Source organism: Arachis hypogaea, chromosome 17 (assembly GCF_003086295.3).
Source record: "Arachis hypogaea cultivar Tifrunner chromosome 17, arahy.Tifrunner.gnm2.J5K5, whole genome shotgun sequence".
In the NCBI taxonomy this organism is placed as follows: domain Eukaryota; kingdom Viridiplantae; phylum Streptophyta; class Magnoliopsida; order Fabales; family Fabaceae; genus Arachis; species Arachis hypogaea.
Genome location: NC_092052.1, coordinates 102,709,548 through 102,723,038, shown reverse-complemented (window position 1 = coordinate 102,723,038; position 13,491 = coordinate 102,709,548). Strand labels below are relative to the sequence as shown.

At 34.7% G+C, this 13,491-nt stretch overlaps 2 protein-coding genes across 2 annotated transcripts; one reads left to right on the top strand and one right to left on the bottom strand.

Annotated features, from left to right (window-relative positions):
* Nucleotides 1–2,028: 2,028 nt before the first annotated feature.
* LOC112764771 (uncharacterized) lies at nucleotides 2,029–6,787 on the top strand. The gene is made up of 9 exons (XM_025810542.3): nucleotides 2,029–2,604; nucleotides 3,309–3,345; nucleotides 3,466–3,544; nucleotides 3,664–3,709; nucleotides 3,809–3,907; nucleotides 4,699–4,767; nucleotides 4,851–5,190; nucleotides 5,285–5,433; nucleotides 5,561–6,787. The coding sequence occupies exons 1-9, from the start codon at nucleotides 2,242–2,244 to the stop codon at nucleotides 6,380–6,382; spliced, it is 2,004 nt and encodes a 667-aa protein (XP_025666327.1). The 5' UTR covers nucleotides 2,029–2,241; the 3' UTR covers nucleotides 6,383–6,787.
* Nucleotides 6,788–9,305: 2,518 nt separating this feature from the next.
* LOC112767133 (glycosyltransferase family 92 protein Os08g0121900-like) lies at nucleotides 9,306–11,550 on the bottom strand. Its single transcript, XM_025813012.3, has one exon. It carries the CDS (start codon nucleotides 11,270–11,272, stop codon nucleotides 9,506–9,508), a length of 1,767 nt encoding a protein of 588 aa, XP_025668797.1. The 5' UTR covers nucleotides 11,273–11,550; the 3' UTR covers nucleotides 9,306–9,505.
* Between the last annotated feature and the right edge of the window lie 1,941 nt (nucleotides 11,551–13,491).

The following is a 13,491-nucleotide window of genomic DNA, read 5'->3' as shown; positions in this document are numbered from 1 at the left end:
TTTTTTTATTTAATTTGATCTTTTTAATAGAATAAGTAATTTATATTATAAAAAAAATCATAATAAACAAAGTACATACTGATTTAAAAATATACAGTAAAAATTATACAAAGTTAAATAAAAAATAATAATTTTTTTATAAAAAATATATATAAATAAAAATAATTAAAAAATTTATATAAATAATAAATACTAAAAATTCGATAAAACATTAATATACATCCGAGAACATAAATAATGACAATAGTAACTTTTGGCCGAAATGTTAATTATAAGAAGGTTCCACATAAATAGTTCCACCCTTTGTAATTATCTTTTGAGAAAAGGACCTTTTGTCTTGTGGACATTTTCGTTCCTGACTATTAAAAAATATTTTTAAGTTCCTGATCTTCATAAAATTTGGACGGATCAGTCCCTCCGTCTAAATGCCTCCGTCAGGGACTGATCCGTCCAAATGTCTCCGTCAGGGATTGATCTGTCTAAGTTTTGTAAAGGTCAGGGACTTAAAAGTATTTTTCAATGGTCAAGGACAAAAATATTTGCAGGACAAAAGGTCAAGGACCTATTTGTCATTGGGAGTGGATCCTCTCCAGTAAAGAAAAAACTGGATGATGTCAATTGTGATCTCTTACCCTTCATTACACTCTCTCTCATATTTAATTTTGGCCTCACTTATAAAGTTAATGGTAAAAGATCACACTGTATTTCCTCAAGTGTTGAAAAAACTGGAGAGAATCCATTTCCTTTGTCATTTTCTCTTATCTTTTTATACATATATGTCTAAGGTTGGGAGGTTTATTACAGATGAATAAATATAAATTCTTCTGTCTTGGGACGACTTATATATATAATTAAAAATTCACTATCTTAAAACTATTTATGTTTATCTTTTAAAAAACATTCTAAACACAAATCGCACTAAATTACTATAATTAATGAATTAACATAAAAAATAATAGTTTAAGACGTTTATATAAATATAAAAAAGTATTTGTGTGTTAAAAATTTATTTAGGAGATTGACGTAAATTTTGACTTTTTTTATTTATTTAAATAAAAAATCTTACGAATTATATCATAATATTTCGTATTAATCTAATAATTTTATGTGCATTTAAATCAACATAATTCAAATTTCTTAAATATTTGTAAAACTAGAACTATTTGTTAAATTTTTACTGTTGTCATTTTTTTTTACCAAAATCCTTAGAGGTGAATTATCAAAAGATTTTATGCTAAGTAAATTTCTTTTGCCAATGATCAAGAATTTTTAAAAAATAAAAAATTTTAGAGATATTTTTTTTATTTTTATATGTATCTTTAAATAATTATTCAGATATTTTTACAAAATTTTAAATTAACTAAATAAACAATTTGCTAAATACAAACATTATCTATCACATATAAAAAAAATATTTTTATTGTTTTTATTATATTTTAAAATATTTTTAAAATATATTTATCACATTTTATAATATTTTGCCTACATAATATATAGTTATAATATACTGGTTGAATTGATAAAAATATCCGAAGATTGCACAGTTTAATTTCAAGTGTTTAATTTCCAGTTTTTCACTATCATTCATCTCTTCTTCTATATATAACACAAATTTGAATTTTGGTAAGATCAAAATTTATATCAAATGGATTGCACAGTTGCACAACGCACTAATAAAACCGGTTGTTATTGTTGACTATTTTTGTTTTACAAATAAAATTACATCTTTTTCTATCTTTCACCTCTAAATCAGCAATATTAGTTGTTTTGAATTTTAAAAATAGGATTGCTATCAAGATAAGTTTTCATTCATGATTGAAGGAGGAAATAATTTAGATTGATAGATGGATTATTAAAAAAAAAAAGTAGATTAATAAATAGATAGATAGATGGAGCTGAAATAGCATGGTTTCCTTGTGTTGGAAGTGGAAATAAAAAAGAAAGGGACTGACTTGAAGGAATAATAAAACAATAAAAAATTGTTAAGCATAAGCGTTAAGCGGCCGAGCAATGAGGCAATGACACAGAGGCAAGAGTAGTCACGTGAGTGGCACGCATACATCCCCGTATAGTATCCGAATAGAAGTAGACACATACAACATACATACTAATACACTATTTTATTTTTATTTTAAAATATTAAAGGAAGAGAGAGAGAGAGAGAGAGAGAGGGAGTAAAAAAAGAAAATAAAGAGAAATTAGTAGGTGTTTGTTTAGGGAGCGAGAAAAGAGGAGGAAACAATGGGCGAGGTATCTGAAACGATGACGAAGAAGAAGAAGAAGGGACGCCCATCCCTTTTGGATCTTCAAAAGCGATCCCTCAAGAAGCAACAACAGCAACAGCAACAGCAGCAACAACAGAATCAACGACACGCCGTTTCGAGAAACGCCAAAAACGGCACCATCGTCGACGACGACGACGACGAGCGCAAGCAGAAGAAGCACAAACTCCTCGTCGGACTCAATCCCCACCTCCAACACCACAGCCACCACGCCACCGCCGCATTATCCCCTTCCAATTCTCTCCCCAGCGTCGATCCCGATGACGCCGCCACGCGCAAGAGGCGCAGAATTGACGCTTCCTTCCACGGATCAGACGAAGCCGTGAGTGCCTCACATTATTCATCTCTTCAATTATTGATTTTCCCCTCTCATATATACAATTAGATTTTGTTTGTTGTTGTTGTGGGGTCTTACAATTGGGGCAAAAAAAAAAAAAAAACCGAAATTTATTCCCTTTTGGGATTTCGCGCGTATTATTTCCTTTTTTATTTTTTAATTTTTTTATGAGTTGAACTCGTTGAATTGTGAACCAGTAGATGCGTGTGCTTGAGTTTGACCGTTTAGGTTTTGATATTAATTTTATTCCTAATTTTTTTTGGGCGGGGGGAGGGGGGTGGGGTAGTCGCACTGGTGCTGCCGCTTCTTCTTTCTTTTTCCCTCTTAATTTAAATCCCTTCATTATTTATCCGCACAAAGTGCACGGATATGCCTAAAAGCTTCAATTTGTCTTATCTCTCAGTATTCTCTGTTTCTTTTTTTGTTTTTTCAATTTTTTAAATCCTGTCTCTGATCTGTTCAACTTTTTTTTTTTCTTCTCGTTTTTGTATTTTTCTTGCTTCCACCCAACCAACCACTCACTACCTTGGTTACTGCATGTGGGTTTGTGACACTTTCCTTAAATTTGATGTGCTTTCTTAGTTTTCGATCCTGTTAAGGATAAACTAGAGTGTGTTAAAAAAAGGGGGTTAGTATAAAATGAGTAGCACATGGCTTTTTGGGATTTGATGATGGGATGATTTTTGCAGGATGGAAAGCTTCCGAAAGCGACTGACAGTAAACATGGTATGAAGCTATAAGGAAATGATTTTTTTTGCTCTCGAAAAATCTCATTCCCTTGGTGCAAGGTGCGTAGTGGGGGAATATTAATGGCGATTTTTTATAAATATATTATGTGTTTGACAGGTTCGCAGGGTGAATCCGGTCCCACTACACCTTTGCCAGACAAAAAGCTCTTGCTGTTTATCCTTGATAGGCTTCAAAAGTATGACTATTGTTTCTTTCTCCCTTTTCTTTTTTTCCCCTCCTTTTTTCATCCCGGGTTTTGTTCTTTTACTTGAGAATTTGACAGATTGTGTTTTCTACTGTTCATCCATTTTGCAGAAAGGACACTCATGGGGTATTCTCTGAGCCTGTGGATCCAGAAGAGGTGCTTGTTTTTCTGATGCTTGCATATATATGATATTTCGGTTCTGGAAATCTGAATTCCCGTAACTTGAGTTGACATTAAGAAACACTGTTGATGCAGCTTCCTGATTATCATGATATCATTAGACACCCTATGGATTTTGGAACTGTGAGGAAGAAGTTGGATGGTGGACTTTACACCAACTTGGATCAATTTGAGGTTGGTGCTGTAGTTTTTACCCGCTTTTGTAGAAAATATATGGGACTTGCTTCTGAGATCAAAGTCCCGTGAATTTTAGCTCGTTTAAGGAGGTTGTGTGGTCCACTTCATGATGGATGAACCCTCCCCGTCTCTGTTTCCTCCTCCCTCTTTTCACCAAATTTGTATCAGTTTTTCAGTGACCTCCAAGGCTTTGTCCAGCACTACTTTCTCTTTTCTTCTCATCCTTTTATGAATTCCAATCCATTCACTCAGCCAGCTGTTGTTGTTTTCGTTTTGGGTGCTGGTTGTTATGTAGGAAATTGGAAGTTGTTTTAGTCCAAAGACTGAAAAAAATTGGCAAACCAAAAGAACTGTTATTTTTGGTGTTGGATAATATTTCCACTTGGATTTCATGATTTTTTTTTACTAGTTTTGAATACTACTCCCATCATTTATCTAGAAACTTCAGCCTTTTGTATTAAAGGTTTATTGTCAAATAGTGCTGAACTAAGTCCTGATGTGTTATCATTATTGATCTGTAATTCTTTTTCTATTGTTTGGCTTGACATCATTATAAACCCAAGCCTTGACTGTCATTTGCCTTCTTACCTATTTAGACACACTGATTGCTAAATTTTGGTAAATTACCTTGCTCATCATAGCAGATTTTGCATTTTTTTAATACTTATATACCTTTCTGGTAGCTTAGGCCATTCGGATGGTTTGGATTTTTCGTACTACAATTGATCTTTGAGTTAGTATTTCTTAATAGTCTGATAAAATTTTGTGACACTGCTTCATTCTTGCAGAGTGATGTGCTTCTGATATGCTCAAATGCAATGCAATATAATTCACCAGATACTATTTACTATCGACAGGTTTGGTGAAGTCTTGAAACTATATTAATTTTGATTTTTTATTAATTGTTTGTTATATTCTGAAGACCGAAGCTTTTTCTTAGGCTCGCGCCATGCAAGAAATTGCAAGGAAGGACTTTGAGAATCTCAGACAAGATAGTGATGATAGTGAACCACAACCCAAAATTGTGCAGAGAGGAAGGCCACCAGGCAAGCACAATAGGAAGTCACTGGCCATGTCTCCCGCAGAGCGCATTGCTCCTGAATCTTCATCCGATGCAACCCTTGCTTCTGTTGGGGATATTGCCAGTGGCTCCAATGGTTATAATCTAAGAAAAGTGCTTAGTAAATTTCAGCCTGCGGATTCATCAACTAGGGCCTCCCACAACAATTTTAACAGTGGAGGTACAAGCTGGACATCTGAATGGGAGAATGAATTTCCAGGTTAGCATGTGGATCAACATCTTCCTGGTGCTTTTTCAGTTCCAACTTTTTGACCCTGGTTAAACAAATTCCCACTATTATATTTTTCTTGCAGCTTCTGTTCTAAAAGCTGTGTTAAGGTACGGAAAGAAGCAGTTTGCGGTTGATGAGACCAGGCGTGATACTTACAATTGTCCAGTGCCTTCACGCAATGAACCACCAGTATTGACTACAGTTGAAGATGAATTCAAGCAACTACTTGCAGTATGAACTTTTCTTATTGCTTTTTCTCTTTTTCTTGTTTTCCTGAACTAGATAAAACAAAATTGGAAGCATATATCAAGTATAAAGTCATCTTTTGCTTCTTACTTAGTTTTTTTTTCAACATCAGGTTGGTTTACATGCAAAGCATAGCTATGCAAGGAGCCTAGCCCATTTTGCTGCAGATCTTGGTCCTGTTGTTTGGAAGATTGCTTCCCAGAAAATCAGCAGTGTTTTGCCAAAAGGACATGAGTTTGGTCCTGGATGGGTAAGTGAAGATGAAGTGTCAGAGAGGCAAAATCTCCCAGTTTGTGATGAAGAGAGAACTTCAGACCCTTGTTTACCAGAGGATCATAGAAGTAATTTTTCTTCTTCATCTGGATCATTCCTTGTTTCAAATAGATCATGCTTACAAGGTGGTGAAATGGTAATTAACAGAGAATTGAATTACCAAAGTGAGTTGAATCCACTCAGCAGGGCTAGTGGTGGTATGGAATCCATGGTTCCTATGAGGATTCAGCAGGAACTGATGGCGCACTCTGATGATTTTGGTTCAGCTGGCCGGTTAGGTTCAAATGTATCATCTCAAATGAAGATGGTAAGACTTGCTGACTTAACTGGTTCGTCCTCCAGTGTTGGAAATGTTCCCCAGATGTTAGACACGGATCACATAAACAGCCTTCCTAGCCACACGGCACCGACCATTATTAATCAGCCTCTTAAGGCTCAGGTTTTAAACAAGTTTAGTCAATTAGATTCCAGTAATTTGATGGCTCGGGAATCTGGATTCGAGCCACAAAGTTCGTCGCAAGGATATGCTGGAAAAGTTTCATGGCCGGGCATGGAAGTTCCCATTCGACACAATTCTATTTCCCTCGGAACATCAAATTCATCTAGTTCCAATATGGAGACCGGTTCTCAGCTGCATCCAAATTTGGCATTGCAGCTCTGATTATATACTATTTTCTCCCATATGATGGCTCCATTTTTTTTTTCACCCTTAATCATTTTAGTTTTTTGACTTGATATTTCAGCTTTCTATGCAAACAAGCTTAGAGTTATAGTGCGATTAACACCGGCCTAGGTCTTAGTCTCTTAGACTTGGGTGATGTTAAATGATTAATGATTAATTCTTCAACCGAGTTACTGCCGTCCTTTCATATTCAATGTAGCTAAAGGAAATAATGGAGACTTGCTACAGCCAGTGACTCAAAAACTTGCTCTTGTATTTCAATATTAGTCCCCTACACATTTGTACAGTTCTTTTTTCTTTTTTCGACAATCTGCACACTTGACTCTGATTATTTTGTTTCTAACGCAAATTCATTATAATCAAAATGGTAATTGTAATTTGTAAGAGGCTGAGTGATTGAGACAATGACTTATTAGGATAATTTTTTCCTTTCCGTTTTTTAGTGGATGATGGTTTCTTTTCTGTTGAAATTTGTTTGAACCTTTTTCATGTTTTACACGACTCTAGCTATAACATATAAATCTAGTAAACTTTTAATGTCACAATCAAGAAGGCATAAATCCTTGTCTAGCTTATCATAAGAGACCGTATAATATGACTTTAGGTGTGTATCCTTATCATGTTGTCACTTACATGTGCTATGTGTTTTTTCTTTGCGAATTTTTTTTTTTTTGGTCATGATGCGAAATTATTTGAAGGCATGTCATAAGGTTCCTGATTGAAAACGCAGAAGCAAAATATATGTTCTCACTCTCACTAAGCAAAAGAGGGAGCCTAGCTTCATTCTGGTAACGAAAACGAACATGCAACATCGAATGCCTATTTAGCACGATAAAAAGGAGAGGACTTAAAGAGATGCAGAGGATAAAAAGCCGTGTAATATTTGTCACATTTTGAGTGTGGTCACTTGAGGTTATCTCTTAAAATTGTTAAAAGATAAAATTTATTGATTTGATTTGCTTTGCGTTTAAAATAATCTCTGTGGAGGTGTATAAATAATTCACTCAAACAGTATTCATTAGCATTGTAGTTAGTGATAATAGAATTCTATATAGAAACATTTTCACAAGTATAATAACTACCAATTAACTTAAGATGTTTGTTTACCCATCAAAACTAATATGGAAACTTGAAGCTGGTTCTTAAAAGGATTAGGGAAGGACATTTTAATGTAGTGGCCTATATTAGTGTCCTATAAAAAGTGTGTAAATTTGCAAAATTCTACTTTAAAGTTGTACTAATTACAAAAGGGCCTGTCAGATTAAGTAAAAAATTGATGAAGTATCAGTTGAAGACTAATTATATCCTTTTGATTAATTTTTTGAAAATATTAAACAATTTTTTTAATATTATGAAGAAATCATATTTTGGTATCAGTATTAAAAGATAAAAAAACCTCTTTATTTTTAAAGTTTTTTAATTGTATTACAACTTAAAATTTAATTTCTATTTTAAAATATTAAAATATCTATAGAATTCATATTAAAAAAACTAAAATATTTGTTAATTACCATTAAATTTAAAATACCAAAATATTCTTTATGTAATAATTTTAAAATTACTATAACACATTTTATATGAATAATTAATATTATTTGATTTATTAGCAATTATAAATTTTAATTTAATTTTAAAAAGGTTAAAACATTTTATAGTTAATTTTAAAATACCAAAACAACTTTTTTAACCATTAACCTTAAAAAACTAAAATACCATTTTAGAATAAAAATTGTATTAAAAATTGTAAATTTAAATTCGAAACAGTTAAAATATCATATAATTAATTTTTAAAATGACAAAATAATATTTTAAGGTTAATCTAAAAAAATTAAAATACCATCATAGATTAAATTCATATTGTTTAATCGTATTAGAAATGAAAAATCTAAATTTGGTTTTAACAAGACTAAAATATATACTCATTTTAAATTACCAATGTACTGTTTTTAAAATTCAAATAAAAATAAATTTTTAGTATTAACTTTAAAAAATACTAAAATATCCTTTTTGATTTAAAGATATTTGATTGTCTTAAAAATTAATATTTAAATTTTATTATAAAAAGACTAAAATTTATATAAAATTCATTTGAAGAGAACAGAAAATTTTTTTAACATTAATTTTAAAGAGATAAAAAAATTGTTATAATTATAATAAATTTATTATTATTATTGTTGTTGTTATTTTTTATGACCAACACATTTTTAACAAAAATGTTTTAAATCTTTTAATGAAACTGTTTTTAAAAATGAACAAGTGATTTAAATTTGCAGTGTTTCTCTTATTAATGATGTTTCTCTTATTAATGATGTTAACACGTATGGAGGGTGGTATAAAGTTCAAAAATATGAATTTTAAAATCTTTTTAAATACACGTGATGATCATATGAGTGTAGTAATCATGTAGAAGTTAATTATTTTTTTAATCATATTTTAAAATGATCTCATATTTTTCATATATTCTGAATTTATCCTAATTCATTAAGAACCTTAAAAGTTAAAACATTTTCTCCACGCTAAAAACTTCCTCAAAACTTATATCATTAAATAAGATATTCGAAAAGAAAGAAAGAGAGAGATGCTCTGTATGAGTTACTTTGGCAAAGGTCCTGTAAACTCTGCTTCTTGGGGCTTTAAGAGTGTGAAAATTAAAAGGTGTGACAAATATAAGTAGGAGAAGTCAAGAACACAATAAGAATAAGTATGAACGTATATTTTTTTTTTGCTGACTAAGTACGAACGTATTTAAAAGAAAATAGTATTTACGTGTATTTAAAAAAAATTATTTTTTATTAAAATACAGTTGAACACAATAAATTTGTCTCAGACGAAAGTTAATGGATATTGTATCTAAAATTTATCTTAACCACACTAATTCATCAAGTGTATGTGTTTCATAGGATGGAAATAAAAAAAAATCTCATTCAACCCACAAGAATAGATGGAACATCAGCTCTACTTAGCTCGTCAAAAACAAAAAGTAAATCTACAACAAAACACCACGTCACCACCACAATGAACCAATTCCAACCCACATTCTTTCGTAATTTTCCTAACAAATGTTGGAAAAAGAATAAAAGAATCAAGAACTGGTCTGGTCAGCTATGCGTGGGTATGGTTGGGACTAAAGGAGCCGAACCACTTTTGGGTAAATGATTTAAGCCTCTCATCCCTAACCTCACAGAACTTGGTGGCCCAGTCCTCAGGCTCAATGGCCTCATGGCCCAGCCCAGGAGTCCTATCCTTAGAATTTAGATTCACATTTTGCCTCCAATCTACAACATAAGCAGAGACCCTTCTCCGAAACTTGTTCTTAAACTCATCCCACGCTTGGTACTTGTAGTGGTTCACCACCCATTTGTCCAACCCTAATTGAATCGACACGAACCCAGCCTTGTCGTTCACCATAAAGTGATGAATCACGTTCCACAAGCTGGGATTCACTGCATCCACCAACACCATAGACTTGTGCCTCTGCTCCACCTTTCGACGACACGTGTACCCTTGCGTCACACCTTCCAAGGGGTGTACCTTCTGACTCGATGGCCCAAACTCCAAACAATTCACCGAAACCTGCCCTACATGTTTTTCTCGTGGCACCATCGATTTCAACGAAGGAAACTTTTCATGGCCCTTTCCAACATTACCCCAAGAAGGAGAGAAAACAAATTCGTCAACGTCCACGTACATGATCCATTTGCACATTCCCTGGGACTTGGAGTATAGAACACTGTGAGAAAACCCAGCTTCTTGAGTCTTGGGCCAGATCCAAAGCAACACTGAGATGTTGTAACCCTCTCCACGAAGCTCGTTGATCACCTTTTTCAAGTCATCATCGCTTCCGTTGTCGTACAATAAAAAATTGTCAATGCCAACCTTGGAATGGTACATCACCCACTCTCGTAAGAATTTCGCTACGTTGTAAACCATGGTGCATGCGCATATCTGATATTTGGGCCGGGCGTGAAGCGAATTGGGCTTCTTATTGGGCCTACGAGTGTAATAAGCCACAGAAGGGACAAGGAGGTTTCCGGCAATGATCTCGAGTGAAACGGTGATTCTCTCGGGTCCTTGTCCAAGGCCCAATTCCAATGGATCCGGGTGCGGGCAACGGAACACCTCCTGGACGGAGCTAGTGACGGTCGTTTTGACGGTGTTACGAATTCCGTCTCCGAAACTGAAGACGCAACGTAGCTCGTTTGGGGAACGGTCGTTGCCCTGGCGACTGTTGACGCCTTTTGCGAACAAAACGACGTCGTCGTCAGTGGAGAATGACTCGTAAACGAAGAAGTTCCATCTCAGGAGTTCCGGCGCCGGCGAAGACGACAAGTCCGGTGATTCGTTGTATGAGGATGACGCCACCAAGTTCGGCTGAGAGAATATACGACGGCGACGAACTGATTCCGGCATGACGCACCTGAAGGTGGTGCGGTTGGTGAAGGGCAAAACGGCGAAGAACTTGGCCGGAGACCTTTGGTTGTTGCGGAAAAGGCAATGGTAGTTGTCATCGCGATCAAGAGGAAGAGGAGGTAAGGGCGTGTTTGGGGAGACGATGAGAAGGATCTCCCAATCGGGGAGGAGAACGGAGTCGGAGACGGAGACGGAGAAGGAGAGGGAGGAGACGTTGACGGAGGAGACACGATGTGCTATTGGATGAGGGAGGAGGCCATCGTTGTCGAAGTTGTTAAGGAGGGCGCGCTTGTTGGAGTGGTGGAGGAGGTGGTGGCGGTTGTCGAGGTTGAGATTGAGATGGAGGGAGGAGGAAGAGATGGCATTGCGGGAAAGGTGAAGGGAGAATATGGAGAAGAGGAGAATGAAGAGGAGGCAGAGAAGAAATGTGCCGGTGGCGCGTGTTGATCTTCTCCGCATGGTTTGAATGGAGAAGAGACACACGCGCGAGCGGGCGGTTGTTATTGGATTAATGAATGGAAGGTGGTGAAGGCGGAGAAGGAGGATGAAATAAAGGAAAAATGAATGAAGATTATGGAAGAATGATTAATAGGTTGGCGGACATCTTATAATTAGAAAGCTAGCTAGGCATTGAAAGGTGATACATGACTACTATAGCATTAGGTGAGTGTTGTCATTGTTTTATTTTCTGTGAGAGGGGTGAAATGAAAATGTCAAACAGAACACACACGTAAGTAGAGGGATGAGAGAAGACACAAGAAATTTGTATTCAACACAGTTCAAAAGTGATTCGAGGAGTGATGAGTGGGTAAGCTTAAGTTGCGGCCTTGCACCCAAGGCAACATCGTTGTTTCTTCTTCCGTGGGCATGCATATGCTGCCTTCTGGCAAAGTATCTTTCTTTTCAAATGCTTTGTCACGTTGTTTCTAATCACAAATTCAAATTTATTCTAATGCTAAGTGGGATTATTTGGATGTGACAAATAAATCTTTATGAGCATTATATGACATACTAATAAAATATTTAAAATAATATTAAATTATATAATTCGAACATTAATTTTAGATAGATATTTTAACGAGGATGTCTTCATATGAATTTTAATATGGGTGTGAGAAAACAATTTTTTTTTCGAAAATGGCTCAATATCGTAACAAGCTTTTCTGAAATTGTTGGGGGCATTTTGGTCTTTCAATTGTAAATACTAAACGGAGCATAGTTGTTAGAATTGAATCAAACGGATCAGATTACTAGATCATTGGTTCAAGTTCAACCGGTGAATCACTAGTTGAATGGTTGATCCAATCCTATTTAAATAAAAAAAAAAAGTCAAAAATTTAAAATTAAAATTTAAAATACATATTTTCACTAATAGGAAAAGCTACCAAAAGTACCTATGAAGTTTACGAACGCTGACAAAAGTACCCATAAACTAAGAAAATTAACGCTGTACCCATGAAAGATGGATTCCGTATGACAAAAATATCCAAATCTTAATTTTTTGTTGCTTTTTTAATAAAATTCCTAAACTACCCTACACTCAACCTCAACTCACTTTTTCAACCTTTCATAACTCAATTTGCACCAACTTTTGCCATGGAGTGCAAAACTATTCCTACAACAAACCAGACCGAAATCAATGGTAGTGGTGGTGGTGGTAGAGGATCGGACCTCAACCGATTCACTCATAAGTTTATAATCCATACCCAAACCAAATTAATCAAATACCAAAAAATACTCAAAATATAAATTTTCAAATCCATTCATCCAATTTCAATTCACTTTAGCAAAATTAGAAATAGAAAAAGTCATCAACCATAAAAAATCAACAAATCCATTCATCCAATTTGAAATTTATTTCAGCAAAAATCAGAAGTAGAAGTAGTCATCAACTGGATCTTCTGTAAATCAATCTTAGCCTTCATAAAAAATAGAAGCAAATTTAAAAAAAAAAAGAACAGTATCATTTTAGTAGTAACTAAATCAATTTCTGAAAAGAAGAAAAATAAAATAAAAATGTTTTAAAAAAGAAATCTCTTTTTCTTCGCCGGCCGACTGTAACATCGTCAATGGCAGAACTTCCATCCACAGGTGTGTGACAATGGTGTTCTCCTCGGTTGGGTCAGACGCGCCACGACGACATTCTCCTCGGCTGCAACAGGCGCGCCACGGCAGCATTCTCCTCAGGTTGGGTCACAAGTGTGCGATGAAGGTGTTGTAGTCACCTTAATAGTGAGAGGGAGAAGCAGTGAGAGGGGAAGAGATTGGCGGTAATGGAGTAGGTGGGTGGTGGACAGCAATGAGGAGGTAGGAGGAGAGTTTCTGTGACTTTGTGAGGATTTTTGAGGGATAAAGTGAGGAAAGAGGAAGAAGAGAAGAGAAAGAGTGACGGTAGAATAGGGTTAGGGTGGGGTAGTTTAGGAATTTTATTAAAAAATCAACAAAATATTAGGATTTGGATACTTTTGTCATACGGAACCCATCTTTCATGGGTACAGCGTTAATTTTCTTAGTTTATGGGTACTTTTGTCCGCGTTCGTAAACTTCATGGGTACTTTTGGTAGTTTTTCCTCACTAATATTTCAAGAATATCTAGTTATTCTAAAACAATATAGAATAAGAACAATAAGTATTTTGTTAATTTTATTCTATCATAAATATTTTATTTTATTTTTATA